The sequence below is a fragment of the Anolis sagrei genome, chromosome 12, assembly GCF_037176765.1.
Source record: "Anolis sagrei isolate rAnoSag1 chromosome 12, rAnoSag1.mat, whole genome shotgun sequence".
NCBI lineage: Eukaryota > Metazoa > Chordata > Lepidosauria > Squamata > Dactyloidae > Anolis > Anolis sagrei.
The window spans coordinates 22,527,224-22,544,825 of record NC_090032.1 but is presented as its reverse complement, the minus strand read 5'-3'; the positions used below and the strand labels follow the sequence as shown (position 1 = coordinate 22,544,825).

The following is a 17,602-nucleotide window of genomic DNA, read 5'->3' as shown; positions in this document are numbered from 1 at the left end:
ATATATTATATTATTAATATTATATTTATTTATATCATTTATTTATTTTATTAATATTATATTTATTTATCTGTCCCTAGAGAGACTCAAAGCGGCAAGTATACAATAACACAGTATTATCATTCTATATTCTCACACATTATCGGTAGTATCCTATTAGTATATGAATATAGTGTATTATTATTATGGTTTTGAGAGTGGGAAAGTGCCATACCTGTGGTGGCCACTAGAGCCCGCTGGCGGCAAACTCGAGTTGCAATTTTCTGATTGGACGCTAAGCGGGACGCTGCGTCCAATGAAAAGGCCGCTTCCCTTCTGGGCGTGGTGTGAGCCCTATTACCACGCCCCACTGCGCCACGATTGGTTGCCTCCTCGGGGGCGTGGCTGGAGAACCCCCAGGGGCGCTGATTGGCCCAATGGGAGGCGAGGGGCGTGGCTACGGCGCGAGGTTTGAATCGGCGCTTCGGCGGGACAAGATGGCGGCGGAAGGGAACGAGGCGGAGGCAGAAGACGGAGCCGGTCTGGGCGGCGCTTCTTCGTCCCCGGAAACGCTTCCCGGCCGGGAGAGGGTCCTGGACTTCGCCGCCGAGTGCTCCCTCCGCACGCTGGAGCCCGGCCTGTGAGTGGCGCCGCCGTGAGAGGAAGTCTCGCGAGACTTGGCCAAGGCCGGCCCTGAGAAGGAGGAAGCTTCGCGAGACTTGGCCGAAGCAGCCTCTAAGAGGGAGGAAGTCTCGCGAGACTTGGCCAAGGCTGGCCCTGAGAGAGGAGGAAGTCTCGCGAGACTTGCATTCTGCATCCAAAACAACATTGATGGAGTATTAGAGAGATTAGATATTACTAAATATTACTTATGATATAGGTAGATATATATATATATAGGCTGTTAGTTATATACAAGAGAGTTATATCTTATCAGATCTATAACATATTACATAAAATAAATATAAAAATTAGGAATATATATATATATATATAATATTTTATATACCTCTATTACATAATATCTAAAATTATACTATATATATCCTAATATTATATATATATATACATATATATATATATATATATATAATATGATATATATATATATATAGTATAATATTAGATATTTTGTAATAGATATATATATATAAAATATTCAATTTAGATATATAAATAGCATTATATATAGATAGGGTGTTAGTCATATATAAGAAATTTATATATCAGGTATTAAATACAATAGGATAATAATACATATTATATTAGGATAATAATACATATTTTGTAATACAGGTATATAAAATATTCATTATAGATATATAGTTTTAGATAGATTATATATTATTAGATATAATATAGGTAGATATATAGGGTGTTATATATAAGATTTATATCATATCACATATAATAAATATATAATATTAGGATATATATATATGTAGTATATTACATATTTTGTAACAGGTATATAAAATATTCAATATAGATATATAAATAGTATTAGATTATATATTATTGGATACGATATAGGTATCATATTAGATATTACATATAATAAATATATAATATTAGGATTTATGTATATATAGTATAATATTGGATACTATATAATAGTGGTATATAAAATATTCAATATAGATATATTATATAGATAGTATTAGATTATATACTGTTACAAATTTATGATATAGGTAGATATACAGGGTAGTTATATATAATAGATGTATATAATAGCAGATATATATTACATATAATAAATATATTATATAGATAGTATTAGATTATATACTGTTACGTATTGATGTTATAGGTAGATATATAGGATAGTTATATATAATAGATTTATATAATAGCAGATATATATTACATATTTTATATATATATATATATATATATATATATATATATATATATAGTATAATATTAGTGTATAATAGAGGTCTATAAAATATTCAATATAGATAGTATTAGATAGATTATATATTATTAGATATATTATATAAGATTTGGTATACCAGATGAGTCCAAGGAGTCTCAATCGTGGTAGGATGTGGATGATGGGAGTTGTATAATAATAATAATAATAGATTATTATAAATAATAAATAAATAAAAAAATAATAATAATGCCATGTGCTGTGGATTGACTTCACGCCTTTCTTGGAGAGGGAAATGCCTAGGATCAATGGAGGGGTATTATGGAAGGGCCTCCTCTCTGGGCAGGGGGTGGGCGTCCTTAATAATAATAATAATAATAATAATAATAATAATAATATTTCTTACCTGCCTCTCCTTTGTTTCTCATGCATTTCCTCTCCTTCCGGTGGCTCTTGAAAGGAAGCACATGTTTGCCAAATGCTTCCGGCGCCTCTACAAGGCCCAGCGTCGCCTCGCAAGGTGTGTTTACGACCAGTTTCTGGCCCATTTTCAGAGCTTCGTCAAGGTAAGGAACGCAACTGCATTTGTCTTCATTGAGCTGCAAAAAGACCAGCACGTACTGCACCGAGTTTCATATTTCTAATATATAATATTATATAATAATGTCTAATATTTTATTTATCTCTACATATTATGATATAAATATTATCATATATATATATATATATATATATATATATATATATATTGGCCGTCCCCTGCCATGCGTTGCTGTGGCCCACTCTGGTGGTCATGGGGATTCTGTGTGGGAGGCTTGGCCCAATTCTATCGTTGGTGGGGTTCAGAATGCTCTGTGATTGTAGGTGAACTATTAATCCTGGCAACTACAACTCCCAAATGTCGAGATTCTATTTTCCCCAAACTCCACCAGTGTTCACATTTGGGCATATTGAGTACTCATGCCAAGTTTGGTCCAGATCCATCATTGTTTGAGTCCACAGTGATCTCTGGATGTAGGTGAACTACAACTCCCAAACTCAAGGTCAGTGCCCACCAAACCCTTCCAGTATTTTCTGTTGGTCAGGGGAGTTCTGTGTGCCAAGTTTGGTTCAATTCCATCGTTGGTAGAGTTCAGAATGCTCTTTGATTGTAGGTGAACTATAAATCCCAGCAACTACAACTCCTGAAGGACAAAATCATAACTTTTTGAGTGATGGTCACTCCTTGTGTTGTGAGACGTTTTGTTGCCAAATTTGGTGTGATTTTGTTCATTGGTTCTTTTGTTTTTAAGGTACTCATTAATTATATTAATTAAATAGTATCATATATATATATATATATATATATATATATATATATATTATGTTATATAATGTTTGGTATTATATCGTATTACATATATATTACATATAACATATATACAATAGTTTTATATGTATTGAATATGTATCTACTATGTATATATAATGTATATCTAATATTATATAATGTTAGGTATTATATTGTATTACATATATATTATATATAACATATATAAAATATTTTACTATTATATAATGTTATATAGATATTATATATATTATATATATATGAAATATTATATTTATATATATATCAAACATTTGTACCCCGGCAAACAGGCGGAGATCCAGATCCTGAAGGAGGAAGGGAACCTCTCGGCACTCTTGGCCTCCCTGGATCGAATGGCCGAAGCAGCCAAGGCCAGGCCGGGACCCGCCTGGTAATTCTCCTTATTCGGTGACTCCACAAAGCCATTTATTCCCCTTCAAAGGGCTTGGAAACCGGGAGAATCCGAGAGTTGTACGGGACCCCCAAGGGCCATCCAGTCCAACCCCAAACATCCCATTCAAACCCAACAGGTGGCCATCCGGCCTCATAATAATAATAATAATAATAATAATAATAATAATATTATCATGGAATATTCGAGTTGGAAGGGAACCCCAAGCAATAGAATCCTCGAGATGGGGGAGATCCTGTTCTGCAGGAAGGCACCCATCCGATCCCTCCCGACAGATGGTCTCCTAGTCTCTGCTTAATAATTACAACGGTAATCGAATCCTAGAGATGGGGGAGATCCTGTTCTGTAGGAAGGCACCACCCGATCCCTCCCAATAGATGGCCTCCCAGACTCTGCATAATAATAACAACAATAGAATCCTAGAAATGGGGGAGATCCCATTCTGCAGGAAGGCACCCATCCGATCCCACCTGACAGATGGCCTCCCAGTGTCTGCATAATAATAATAATAATACTAATAACAACAACAATAGAATCCTAGAGAAGGGGGAGATCCTGTTATGCAGGAAGGCACCATCTGATCCCTCCCGATAGATGGTCTCCCAGTCTCTGCATAATAACAATAACAGAATCCTAGAGATGGTGGAGATCCTGTTCTGCAGGAAAACACCCATCCGATCCCTCCCAACAGATGGCCACCTAGTCTCTGCATAATAACAACAATAACAATAGAATCCTAGAGATGGGGGAGATCCTGTTCTGCAGGAAGGCACCATCCGATCCCTCCCGACAGATGGCCACCCAGTCTGCATAATATTAACAACAACAGAATCCTAGAAATGGGGGAGATCTTGTTCTGCAGGAAGACACCCATCCAATCCCTCCCGACAGATGGCCACCCAGTCTCTGCATAATAATAACAATAATAGAATCCATAGATGGGGGAGATCCTGTTTTGCAGGAAGGCACCATCTGATCCCTCCCGACAGATGGCCACCCAGTCTCTGCATAATAATAACAACAATAATAGAATCCATTGATTGGGGAGATCCTGTTATGCAGGAAGGCACCATCTGATCCCTCCCGACAGATGGCCACCCAGTCTCTGCATAATAATAACAACAACAATAATAGAATCCTAGAGATGGGGGAGATCTTGTTCTGCAGGAAGGCACCACCCGATCCCTCCTGACAGATGGCCTCCCAGTCTCTAATAACAACAATAGATTCCTAGAGATGGGGAGATCCCGTTATGCATGAAGATACCCATCCAATCCCGCCCGACAGATGGCCACCTAGTCTCTGCATAATGATAACAATAACAATAGAATCCTAGAAATGGGGGAGATCTTGTTCTGCAGGAAGACACCCATCTGATCCCGCCCGACAGATGGCCACCCAGTCTCTGCATAATAACAACAATAGAATCCTAGAGAAGGGGGAGATCCTGTTCTGCAGGAAGACACTATCTGATCTCTCCAGACAGATGGCCACCCAGTCTCTCATAATAATAATAATAATAATAATAATAAACAATACAACAACAACAACAGAATCTTACTGATAGGAGAGATCCTGTTCTGCAGGAAGACACCACCCAATCCCTTCTGACAGATGGCCTCGCAGTCTCTGCTTAATAATCCTAACAATAGTAATGGAATCACCCAGCCTTAGAGTTGGAAGGGGCTCCCAGAGGCCACCCAGTCCACCCATCTTGCCTATCCGTCATTCCTGATCTCTCTCTCTCTCTCTGTCTCTCCCTCTGTGTGTGGGCCTTGCAGGCGCCCGTCTGGGACCCCGGAGGCGGACCTCCCTGCGTTGTTGTCCCCCTGCTTGGTGGTGCAGCGGCGCTTCCTGCAGGCCTCCCTGGAGAAGGCCGAGGCCCGCAATGCCCGCCTGGCCCAAGCCGTGACCCAAGGGCGCCAGGAGATCCACCGGCTGGAGGAGGAGGCCCAGCGACACCGGGAACAGTGGAAGGTGAGCGCAAAGAGGGGCTTCTGTGGGTATTATTAAGCAGGGGCTGGGTGGCCATCTGTCAGGAGGGATCGGATAGTGTCCTTCCTTTAGGGCACAAAGGGGTTGGACTGGATGGCCTTTGAAGGGTCCCTATACACTTACTAATGTTTAGGAAGCTGGATGGCCATCTGTCAGGAGGGATCAGATGGTGTCTTCCATTAGGGCAGAATAAGGGTGTACTGGATGGCCTTTGGGGGGTCCCATTCTAGGACGGTATGGCACTACAGGCTTACGTCTCTATATAATATCTAGGAGGCTGGATGGCCATCTGTTGGGAGGGATCGGATGGTGTCTTCCTTTAGGGTGGAATAAGGTTGGACTGGATGGCCTTTGGGGGTTCCCTTCCCATTCTAGGATGGTATGACACTACAAGCTTACATCTCTATAAACTTGCTATTGTCTAAAAGGCTGGATGGGCATCTGTCAGGAGGGATCGGATGGTGTCTTCCTTTAGGGCATTCAGTCCTTTAGGTTGGTCTGAATGGTCCTTGGGGAGTCCCTATAGACTTACTAATGCCTAGGAAGCTGGGTGGCCATCTGTCGGGAAGGATCGGATGGTTTCTTTCATTAGGGTAGAATAAGGTTGGACTGGATGGCCTTTGGGGGTTCCCTTCCCATTCTAGGACGGTATGGCACTACAGGCTTACGTCTCTATATAACGTCTAGGAGGCTGGATGGGCATCTGTCGGGAGGGATCGGATGGTGCCTTCCATTAGGGTAGAGTAAGGTTGGACTGGATGGCCCTTGGGGGGTCCCATTCTAGGACGGTACGACACTACAGGCTTATGTCTCTATATAATGTCTAGGAGGCTGGATGGCCATCTGTGGGGAGGGATCGGATGGTGGAAAGTATGGGGTTGGTCTGGATGGCCTTCTATCTCCCTTCCTTCCTTTCAGGCCATTGCAGCGGAAGGCCGAGAGCGGGTGAATGCATTGGAGGAGGTCCCTTGAGCACCACGGACCTTGGCTTTCTTGGACAGGAAGTCCTTCCCCTCCAAGCAGGAAGTTGCTGTGTTTTCTCTTTGGGGCGCCGGGGGTGGGACTTCCTGTGGGGTCTGTTTGTGTGAATGATTGGCATGTAAATAAAGTGGATTTTTGGTTCTGCTTGGCGTTGGAAATATTTGATACGAGAAGAAGGCCTGGTTTGCTTTGGGATGTTTGGAAATATCACGGAAGTCTGGTCCTGATCCGTCGTTGGCTGGGTTCGGTGCTCTCTTGAAAAGCGTAAACTACAATTCTCAGATTCCCAGGGCTATCAATCGCCCCCAAACCCTGACAGTATTAGTTGGCCAGGTTGGGTCTGTGTGCCTAGTTTGGTTCAGATCCGTCGTCGTTTGGGTTCAGGGCTCTCTGGATGAGGGGGAACTACAACTCCCAGCCGCGAGATCAATCACTCCCAAACCAGGCCTGTATGCACCGTTGGTCACATTGGGTCTGCGTGCCAAGCTTGGTCCAGATCTGAGGTCGGCTGGGTTCAGTGCTTTCTGTATGCAAGTGAACTACAACTCCCAAAATCAAGGTCATTTCCCCCAAAGTATCGTCAGTTGGTCATGGGGCTTTTCTGAGCCAAGTCTGGTCCCAGTCCATTGTCGGTGGAGGTCACAATTTCTCTGGATGTAGGTGAACTACAACTCCCAAAATCAAGGTCATTTCCCCCAAAGTATTGTCACTTGGTCATGGGGCTTTTCTGAGCCAAGTCTGGTCCCAGTCCATTGTCGGTGGAGGTCACAATTTCTCTGGATGCAAGTGAACTACAACTCCCAAAATCAAAGGTATCTTCAGTTGGCCATGGGGCTTCCTGCTCTTTTGTCCCCCTCCTCCTCCTCCTCTTCCTCCTCCTGCTAAGAGGGCCAAGCAAGCATGGCTTCTTCTTCCTGGGCATCTGCTCCCAATTAGAGGCGGCCAAGCCAACGTTGTCGTTGGCCTCCGAGAAGGATCCGCTTTGGCCGGCCAGGCCTCCGTCATGGCTTCCCAAAGGCGGGTCCGGCTGCCAAGTGACCCCTCGGCCTGGCCGGCCCTGCCCGGCTTCTTCCGGCCAAAATGCCAGGGTTTTGGAGCCAGCAGGGAGGAGACCGCTTTCCTTCCAAGTCCCCATCAGGAAAAAAGTCCCTGCCCCATTTTGTCTTAAAGGTACACGCTCTCTGCCCAAAACACCCTCCCCATTGGACAACATGGGGAGGGGGGGGATTCAGAGGCTTAAAGGGGGCCCTATTTTACCTCTTTCTTTCCTTACTTCCCTTTCTTTCTCCCCTTTCCTTCCTTCTTTCTTTCTTTCCTCCCTCCCTCCCTTCCTCTCCTCCTGCTCTCCTTCTCCCTTTCCTTCCTTCTTTCATCATTCCCTTTCTTTTTCCCCTTTTCCTTCCTTCCTTCCTCTCTTCCTGCTATATTTCCCCCTTTCCTTCTTTCATCCTTTCCTTCCTTCCCTTTCTTTCTTTCCTCCCTCCCTCCCTCCAATCCTGCAATCTTTTTTCCTTTTTCTTCCTTCCTTCCTTCTCTTTCTCCGCTTTCTTTCCTCCCTTCCTCCCGTCCTGATATCCTTTCTCCTTTCCTTCCTTCTTTCATTCTTTTCTCCCTTTCTTTCTCCCCTTTCCTTCTTTCCTTCCTTCTTTCTTTTCTTTCTTTCCTTTTTCTTCATTCTTTCATCTTTTTCTTCCTTCCTTCTCTTTCTCCCCTTTCTTTCTTTCCTCCCTTCCTCCCTTCCTGCTATCCTTTTCCCTTTCCTTCCTTCTTTCATTCTTCCCTTTCTTTTTTCCCCTTTCTTCCTTCCTCTCTTCCTGCTATATTTCCCCTTTCCTTCTTTCATCCTTTCCTTCCCTTTCTTTCTTTCTTTCTTTCTTTCTTTTTTTCTTTCTTTCCTCCCTCCCTCCCTCCCTTCTTCTCATCCTGCTATCTTTTTTTCCTTTTTCTTCCTTCTTTCATCTTTTTCTTCCTTCCTTCTCTTCCTCCTCTTTCTTTCTTTCTTTCCTCCCTTCCCCTCTTCCTGCTCTCCTTCTCCCTTTCCTTCCTTCTTTCATTCTTCCCTTTCTTTTTCCTTCCTTTCTTCCTTCCTCTCTTCCTGCTATATTTCCCCTTTCCTTCTTTCATCCTTTCCTTCCCTTTCTTTCTTTCTTTCTTTCTTTCTTTTTTTCTTTCTTTCCTCCCTCCCTCCCTCCCTCCCTTCTTCTCATCCTGCTATCTTTTTTTCCTTTTTCTTCCTTCTTTCATCTTTTTCTTCCTTCCTTCTCTTCCTCCTCTTTCTTTCTTTCTTTCCTCCCTTCCCCTCTTCCTGCTCTCCTTCTCCCTTTCCTTCCTTCTTTCATCCTTCCCTTTCTTTTCCTTCCTTCCTTCCTTCCTTCCTTCCTTCCTTCCTTCCTCTCTTCCTGCTATATTTCCCCCCTTTCCTTCTTTCATCCTTTCATTCCTTCCCTTTCTTTTCTTTTCTTTCTTTCTTCCCTCCCTTCTTCTCATCCTGCTCTTTTTTCCTTTTTCTTTCTTCTTTCATCTTTTTCTTCCTTCCTTCCTTCTCTTTCTCCCCTTTTTTTCTTTCCTCCCTTCCTGCTATCCTTTCCCCTTTCCTTCCTTCCTTCCTTCTTTCCTTCCTTCCTTTCTTTCTTTCTTTCTTTCTTTCTTTCTTTCCTGTTTTTTCCTTTTTTCCCTTCCTCTCTTTCTCCTTTTCCTTTCTTCCTTCTTTTCTTTCTTTCTTTCTTTTTTTCTTTCTTTCTCTCTTTCTGCCCTTCCTCCCTTCCTGCTATCCTTTCCCCTTTCCTTCTTTCATTCTTTTCTCCCTTCCTTCCTTCCCTTTCTTTCTCCCTTTTCCTTCCTTCCTTCTTTTTCTTTTTTTCTTTCCTTTTTCTTCCTTCTCTCATCTGTTCCTTCCTTCCTTCCCTTCCTCTCTTTCTCCCCTTTCCTTTCTTCCTTCCTTCCTTCTTTCTTTTCTTTCTTCCCTCCCTTCCTCTCTACCTGCTTGTTTTTCTTTTCCTTCCTTCCTTCCTCCCTTCCTTCCTTTTTCTTTCTCCCTTCCTTCCCTTCCCTTCCCTTTTCCATCTTCCCTTCCCTTTCTTTCTCTTCCTTCCTTCCTTCCTTCCTTCCTTCCTTCCTTCCTTCCTTCCTTCCTTCCTTCCTTCCTTCCCCATCCTTCCCTCCTTTCAGCTTAAGCATCCAAGGGGGAAAGGGGGCCTGAGGCTGTGAGGAATGCTGGGAGTTGGAGTCCAAAACACTTGGAAGGAGGGAGGGAGGGAGGGCCCAAATGTGTTCTAGTCCCAGCAGTGGGGCGAATGAGCTTCAGCAATCCCATTTGCTGCTGGCCGAAGTACCTATTTATTGATTGATTTGCATTATTTCTATCCCGCCCATTTCAGCCCGAAGGCGACTCAGGGCGGTCTACACAATCGGCACAATTCGATGCCATAAAAATACATACATGAATAAAGCAAAAGGGAGGGAGTTCCACATCCGAGGGGCCACCACAGAGAAGGTATGTCTCTCATACCCACCAGGCGTGCTTGTGAAGCAGGTGGGATCAAGAGCTGGACCTCCTCAGACAATCTTGAGTTCCTGGAGGGTTCCTGGACCATTTGGAGCTTCCGGGCCGTCTTCAGAGGCAACCCCACGTAGAGCGCGTTGCAGTAGTCTAGACGGGATGTAACCAGAGCGTGGACTACCGTGGCCAAGTCAGACTTATCAAGGTACGGGTGCATTCAAAACAAACACAAGCCAGTGGGGGGGGGGGGGGGGAGAGGGCTTGAGGCTGTGAGGAATGGTGGGAGTTGGAGTCCAAAACACCTGGAAGGAGGGAGGGTCCAAATTGGCCCATACCTGTTCTAGGGTGAATGAGCTTCAGCAATTGCAATTGCTGCTGGCCAAAGTACTTAGCCTTGCCTCCAAAACGAACACACAGGGGGGAAAGGAAAGGGCCTGAGGCTAGGAATGCTGGGAGTTGGAGTCCAAAACACCTGGCAGGAGGGCCAAGTTGGCCCATACCTGTTGGGACTACTTAATTCCACTGCCTGGGACAGGTGGCCGTGCTTCTGGGAGCCCAGCAATAGTGGCTTCCGACTTTGGGCAGAGAGCCCGTTGGCTTCCTATTGAGTCGGATCCCAGCCTTTGGCCCTCCAAACCCTTGATTGGGAGGAGGTTGTCCTTTCCGTCCCGGATCTCCTGGCTAAGCCATGATTGGGGGTCTGCCGCGTCCAAGCCCCACAATTGCCGGTTCTTCCTCCTTCGATTATGGGCCCCAAAATAGCCTCTGGCCTCCACTTTGGGTTGTTGTCTCCGTCCGGAGGAGTATAAAGGGAGTTCCAAGAAAGGGAGCGGAGCAGAGAAGAAGGAGAAAGAAGAGAGAAGAAGGAGAAGAAGAAGAAGAAGGGAAGACCCCCCACTCACCATGAAGACCCTCGCCCTTTGGGCCCTCCTGGCCTTGGCTGCACTCGCCCTCACAGGTAAGAACCTTTCCCCTACAAAAAAAGAGGATGCCTCTGAGGATGCTGGTCATAGGTGCAGGCGAAACGTCAGGAGAGAATGCCTCTAGACTATGGCCATATAGCCCGAAAAAACCTACAACTACCCAATCAGGTACATCTAATCTCCTCTCAACAAAAGATTGTCCCAGGCACTGCCTGGCCATCCAATGCTAATCAAGGTGGTCAGTTGAAGCATTCCCACCTAGCTCCAGCAGACAAGTGTCCCACTCTGGTCATTCCAGTGATATATAAACCCCTTTTCCTAGTTCCAACAGACCTCACCACCTCTGAGGATGCTTGCCATAGATGCAGGCAAAACGTCAGGAGAGAATGCCTCTAGACCATGGCCATATAGCCCGAAAATACCTACAACTACCCAATCAGGTACATCTAATCTCCTCTCAACAAAAGATTGCTCCAGGCACTGCCAGGCTATCAAATGCTAATCAAGGTGGTCAGTTGAAATATTCACACCCAGCTCCAGCAGACAAGAATCCTTTGTCCCACCCTGGTCATTCCACAGATATATAAACCCATTTTTCTAGTTCCAACAGACCTCACCACTTCTGAGGATGCTTGCCATAGATGCAGGCGAAACGTCAGGAGAGAATGCCTCTAGACCATGGCCATATAGCCCGAAAAAACCTACAACTACCCAATCAGGTACATCTAATCTCCTCTCAACAAAAGATTGTCCCAGGCACTGCCTGGCCATCCAATGCTAATCAAGGTGGTCAGTTGAAGCATTCCCACCTAGCTCCAGTAGACAAGAGTCCTTTGTCCCACCCTGGTCATTCCACAGATATATAAACCCATTTTCCTAGTTCCAACAGACCTCACCGCCTCTGAGGATGCTTTCCATAGATGCAGGCGAAACGTCAGGAGAGAATGCCTCTAGACTATGGCCATATAGCCCGGAAAAACCTACAACAAACCAAAGAGATATTTATCTATGTATTACAATATATTATTATTATTATTATTATTATTATTATTATTATTATCATCATCATCACCACCATCTCTTACTTTACCCTGGTCCCCAGGGTCAATAATAATAATAATAATAATAATAATAATAATAATAATAATAATGTATTATTTTATTTATTTATTTACACTATTTGTATCCTGCCCACATCATCTCTTACTTTACCCTTGTCCCCAGTAGTAATAATAATAATAATAATAATAATAATAATAATAATAATAATAGATTGAATGGCAAAGACTGACCCTTCCCCTAGAAAAAGAGATTTCTATTTATTACAATATATTATTATTATTATTATTATTATTATTATTATCATCACCACCTCTTCCTTTACCCTGGTCCCCAGGAACCATAATAATAATAATTTATTTTGTTTATTTATTTACACTATTTCTATCCCGCCCACATCATCTCTAATTTTACCCTTGTCCCCAGGAATAATAAATAAATAAATAAATAAATAAATAAATAAATAATAATAATAATAGATCAAATTGCAAAGACTCTGGCACATCACGAGGGTTCCAGTGGTTTATCTACTTATTACAATATATCATCATCATCATCATCATCATCATCATCATCATCATCATCATCTCTTACTTTACCATTGTCCCCAGTAGTTGTAGTAGTAGTAGTAGTAATAATAACAATAATAATAATAATAAATCAAATTGCAAAAACTGACACAAGCCAATCAAGGGCGTTCCAGTGGTTTATCTACTTATTACATTATTATTATTATCATCATCATCACCATCTCTCACTTTACCCTGGTCCCCAGGAATAATAATAATGTATTTTATTTATTTATTTACACTATTTCTATCCCGCCCACATCATCTCTTACCTTACCCTTGTCCCCAGTAATAATAATAATAATAATAATAATAATAATAATAATAATAATAGATCAAATTGCAAAGACTCTGGCACAAGTCAATCAAGGGGGTCCCAGTGGTTTTTTATTACAATATTATTATTATTATTATTATTATTATTATTATCATCATCATCATCATCTCTTGCTTTACTCTTGTCCCCAGGAATAATAATAATCATAATAATCATAATCATAATAATCCATCAAATTAAAAAAAGACTCTGGCACAAGCCAATCAAGGGGGTCCCAGTGGTTTATCCACTTATTACAATATATTGTCATCATCATCATCATCATCCTCATCTCTTACTTTACTCTTGTCCCCAGGAATAATAATAATAATAATAATAATAATAATAATAATAATAATAATAATAATAGATCAAATTGCAAAGACTCTGGCACATCAGGAGGGTTCCAGTGGTTTATCTACTTATTACAATATATTATCATCATCATCATCATCATCATCCTCATCTCTTACTTTATTCCTGTCCCCAGGAATAATAATAATAATAATAATAATAATAATAATAATAATAATAATAATAGATCAAATGGCAAAGACTCTGGCACAAGCCAATCAAGGGGGTTTCAGTGGTGTATCTACTTATTACAATATATTATTATTACTATTATTATTATCATCATCATCATCATCATCATCACCATCTCTTACTTTACCCTTGTCCCCAGGAATAATAATAATAATAATAATAATAATAATAATAATAGATCAAATGGCAAAGACTCTGGCACAAGCCAATCAAGGGGGTTCCAGTGGTGTATCTACTTATTACAATATTATATTATTATTATTATTATCATCATCATCATCACCATTTCTTACTTTACTCTTGTCCCCAGGAATAATAATAATAATAATTTATTTTATTTATTTATTTACGCTATTTCTATCCCACCCATATCAGCCCAAAGGCAATATGGGCAGGATAGAAATAATATTAAAATAATAATAACAACAATAGATTTAATAGCAATCTACTATAATATTATAATATTTCTACAATAATAATAATAATAGCAATAATAATAATCGATTGAATAGCAATCTATTATAATATAATATTTCTATTATAATAATAATAGAAATAATTAATAATAATAATAGATTGGATGGCAAAGACTCTGGCACAAGCCAATCAAGGGGGTTCCAGTGGTGATCGGCACACTAGGTGCAGCACCTCAAGACCTTGGCCCGCACTTAAACACAATCGGTGCTGACAAAATCACCACCATGTTTCTACATTGGACTAGATGGCCTTTGGGGAACTCCTTCTATAATTATTATTATTATTATTAATATTATTATTATGTAGCTCATGATACTCTATTGCTTTCCTTTTGTTTCCAGAGGCTCAATCTGATGTTGCCGACAACTCTCCTGACTCTGAAGGTGAGTTCGGCCTTTGGTCTGATGACAAATTGGGGGGGGGGGGTGTTGCAAAGGGGTGTCAGAGGGGTCACCAAAGACCATGAGAAGTTTGGCCCAATTCTATCATTGGTAGGGTTCAGAATGCTCTTCGATTATAGGTTATCTATAAATCCCACCAACTACAACTCCCAAATGGCGAGGTCTATTTTCCCCAAACTCCATCTGTGTTCATATTTGGGCATGTGGAGTATCCGCACCAACTTTGGTCCAGATCCATCATTGTTTGAGTCCATAGTGCTCTCTGGATGTGGGTGAACTACAATTCCCAAACTCAAGGTGTATGTCCACCAAACCCTTCCAGTGTGTTCCCAAACTTAAGTTCAATGCTCACCAAACTCTATCAGAGTTTTCTGTTGTTTGTGGGAGTTCTGTGTGCCAAGGTTGGTTCAATTCCATCATTGGTGGAGTTCAGAGTGCTCTTTGATTGTAGGTGAACTATAAATCCCAGCAACTACAACTCCCAAATGTCAGGGTCTATTTCCCCCAATCTCCATCAGATTTGGGCATATTGAGTATCCACACAAAGTTTGGTCCAGATCCATCATTGTTTGAGTCCACAATACACTCTGTGTGTAGGTGAACTACAACTCACAAACTCAAGGTCAATGCCCACCAAACTCTATCAGAGTTTTCTGTTGGTCATGGGCATTCTGTGTGCCATGTTTGGTTCAGTTCCATCATTGGTGGAGTTCAGAATGCTCTTTGATTGTAGGTGAACTATAAATCCCAGCAACTACAACTCCCAAATGTCAGGGTCTATTTCCCCCAATCTCCATCAGATTTGGGCATATTGAGTATCCACACAAAGTTTGGTTCAGATCCATCATTGTTTGAGTCCACACTGCTCTCTGGGTGTAGGTGAACTACAACTCACAAACTCAAGTTCAATGCACACGAAACCCTTCCAGTATTCTGTTTGTCATTGGAGTTCTGTGTGCCAAAATTGAACCAATTCCATCGTTGGTGGGATTCAGAATGCTCTTTGGTTGTAGGTGAACTATACATCCCAGCAAACTACAACTCCCAAATGACAAAATCAACGCCATCACTAATCCCACAAGTATTCAAATTTGGGCGTATCGAGTATCGAAATTACAATTCATATCAGGAGCAATGAAAACAACGTTCTGGTTGGGGGGTCACCACAACACAAGGAACTGGATTCCGGGGTCGCGGGATTTGGAATCAGGTTGAGACACACGGATGTCGAGGTGTATTTGTTTACTTGTTTACTTCCCCCCCCCCCTCTCGCAGCCTTTGTCTCCAAGCGGGAAAGCGCCGAAGTGGTCAAGCGGCTCAAGCGGAACTACGACAGGTAAACCCCATCATTCTTTTTGCAAAGAGCCTTTTAATCGTGTTTATTTTCAATATTTCCAGTGTTTTCACTGGAAATATTGAAAATAAATGCTATTAAAATATTTCCATTCATTTTTAGCATTAGATAAAAAGGGTCCTTTTTTAAAAAAAGAGATAAAGCAGGTTTTTAATGTGTGTTAATATGATTAAGAAATGTAATAAAATAATTTTAATTATATTAATATTATATATAATATATATATTTATATATTATTATTATTATTATTATTATTATTATTATTATACTAACTATCCCCTACCATGTGTTGCTGTGGCCCAGTTTGTGTATGTGTGTGTATATTATATTATATTATATTATATTATATTATATTATATTAGCTGTCCCCTTCCATGCGTTGCTGTGGCCCAGTCTGTGTAAATATATTTATATATATATATATATAATATTTATTATCATTATTTATTATTATAATAAACAATCACCCCCAAACTTAATAATAATAATAATAATAATAATAATAATAAGTTTAGGTGTGATTGTTTATTATTTATTAAGCTTATATATTATATTATATTGTATTGTATTATATTATATTATATATTATTATTATAAAAGGTTTGGGGGTGATTGTTTATTATTTATTAAACTTATAGATTATATTATATTACATTATATTATATTATATTATATTATATATTATTCTTACAAAAGGTTTGGGGGTGATTGTTTATTATTTAATAAGCTTATACGTTATATTATATTATATTATATATTATTATTATTATAAAAGGTTTGGGGGTGATTGTTTATTATTTATTAAGCTTATATATTGTATTATATATATATCATTATTATTATTATTATTATTATAAAAGGTTTTGGATTATATTATATTATATTATTATATTATATATTATTATTATTATAAAAGGTTTGGGGGTGATTGTTTATTATTTATTAAGCTATTATATTATATTATATTATATTATATATATATTTATTATTATAAAAGGTTTTGGATTATATTATATTATTATATTATATTATATTATATATTATTATTATTATTATTATTATTATTATAAAAGGTTTGGGGGTGATTGTTTGTTATTTATTATTAATAAAAAATAAAATATAATAAAATATAATATTATAATTATAAAAAGTTTGTATTATTTATTATTAATAAATAATTATTAAAATATAATAATAATAATAATAATAATAATAATAATGATGATTTGGCCCCTTCCAAATGATTCTATGGTTGCTTTTAGGCTTTTGTTTTCAAAGAGATCCACCCACAAATATGCTTATTTACTGACCTGCTTCCCTATGGCAGTGTGGGGTGGTCTGGCTGTCCTCTGGGGTTCCCTCCCAACCCGTGTGTGTTTCTCTTTGGCAGGTGGTACCACCGTCAGGTGGCTGTGGTGCCGGCCACTCCCGACCCGTGGGAGGCCCACCGTGAGGTGTGCGAGCTGAACCCCTCGTGCGACGAACTGGCCGACCAGGTGGGCTTCCAGGAGGCCTATCGCCGCTTCTACGGCCCCCTCTGAGTGGCAGCCAGGGCTTCTGTCCAGTCTGTTAAAAAGCATTGAACGGTCAATAAAAGACGCATCGAACGGCGTGTCGTTTCTTGTCCAGGGTGCATTTCCTCCTCTTACTAATTATAACGATTAATCCCTCTTGGCAGAAAGGAAGGGGTGGACTAGATGACCTTTGGGGCGACCCTTTCCCCAACTTTGATGGAGTCTATATATGTATATATTTCCTTTCTGGACTCTTGACTCAATGGGCACCTCTCATTGACCTGTTTAGAAGGAAATAATAATAATAATAATAATAGTAATAATCTATATAAATCAAAATGTCATGT

General features: G+C 40.4%; 1 protein-coding gene across 2 annotated transcripts; it reads left to right on the top strand.

The window, feature by feature from the left end:
• The first annotated feature begins 331 nt into the window (after nucleotides 1–331).
• On the top strand, nucleotides 332–17,353 carry PMF1 (polyamine modulated factor 1). Of its 2 annotated transcripts, XM_067472596.1 has the most exons (7): nucleotides 332–619; nucleotides 2,319–2,424; nucleotides 3,500–3,600; nucleotides 5,403–5,598; nucleotides 14,328–14,369; nucleotides 15,663–15,723; nucleotides 17,132–17,353. In XM_067472596.1, the coding sequence occupies exons 1-7, from the start codon at nucleotides 417–419 to the stop codon at nucleotides 17,206–17,208; spliced, it is 786 nt and encodes a 261-aa protein (XP_067328697.1). In that variant the 5' UTR covers nucleotides 332–416; the 3' UTR covers nucleotides 17,209–17,353. The 2 variants fall into 2 exon arrangements, with proteins under 2 accessions (XP_067328697.1, XP_060614463.2); XM_060758480.2 differs by lacking the exons at nucleotides 14,328–14,369; nucleotides 15,663–15,723; nucleotides 17,132–17,353 and adding an exon at nucleotides 6,535–6,739.
• The last annotated feature ends 249 nt before the right edge of the window (nucleotides 17,354–17,602 follow it).

Bases quoted from the DNA above. Each gene is read 5' to 3' on its own strand.
- PMF1 (XM_067472596.1), top strand. From the start codon at position 417: ATGGGAGGCGAGGGGCGTGGCTACGGCGCGAGGTTTGAATCGGCGCTT. The intron at 2,425-3,499 runs GTAAGGAACGCA...CCCGGCAAACAG, and splicing joins ATTTTCAGAGCTTCGTCAAG to GCGGAGATCCAGATCCTGAA. The intron at 14,370-15,662 runs GTGAGTTCGGCC...CCCCTCTCGCAG, and splicing joins CAACTCTCCTGACTCTGAAG to CCTTTGTCTCCAAGCGGGAA.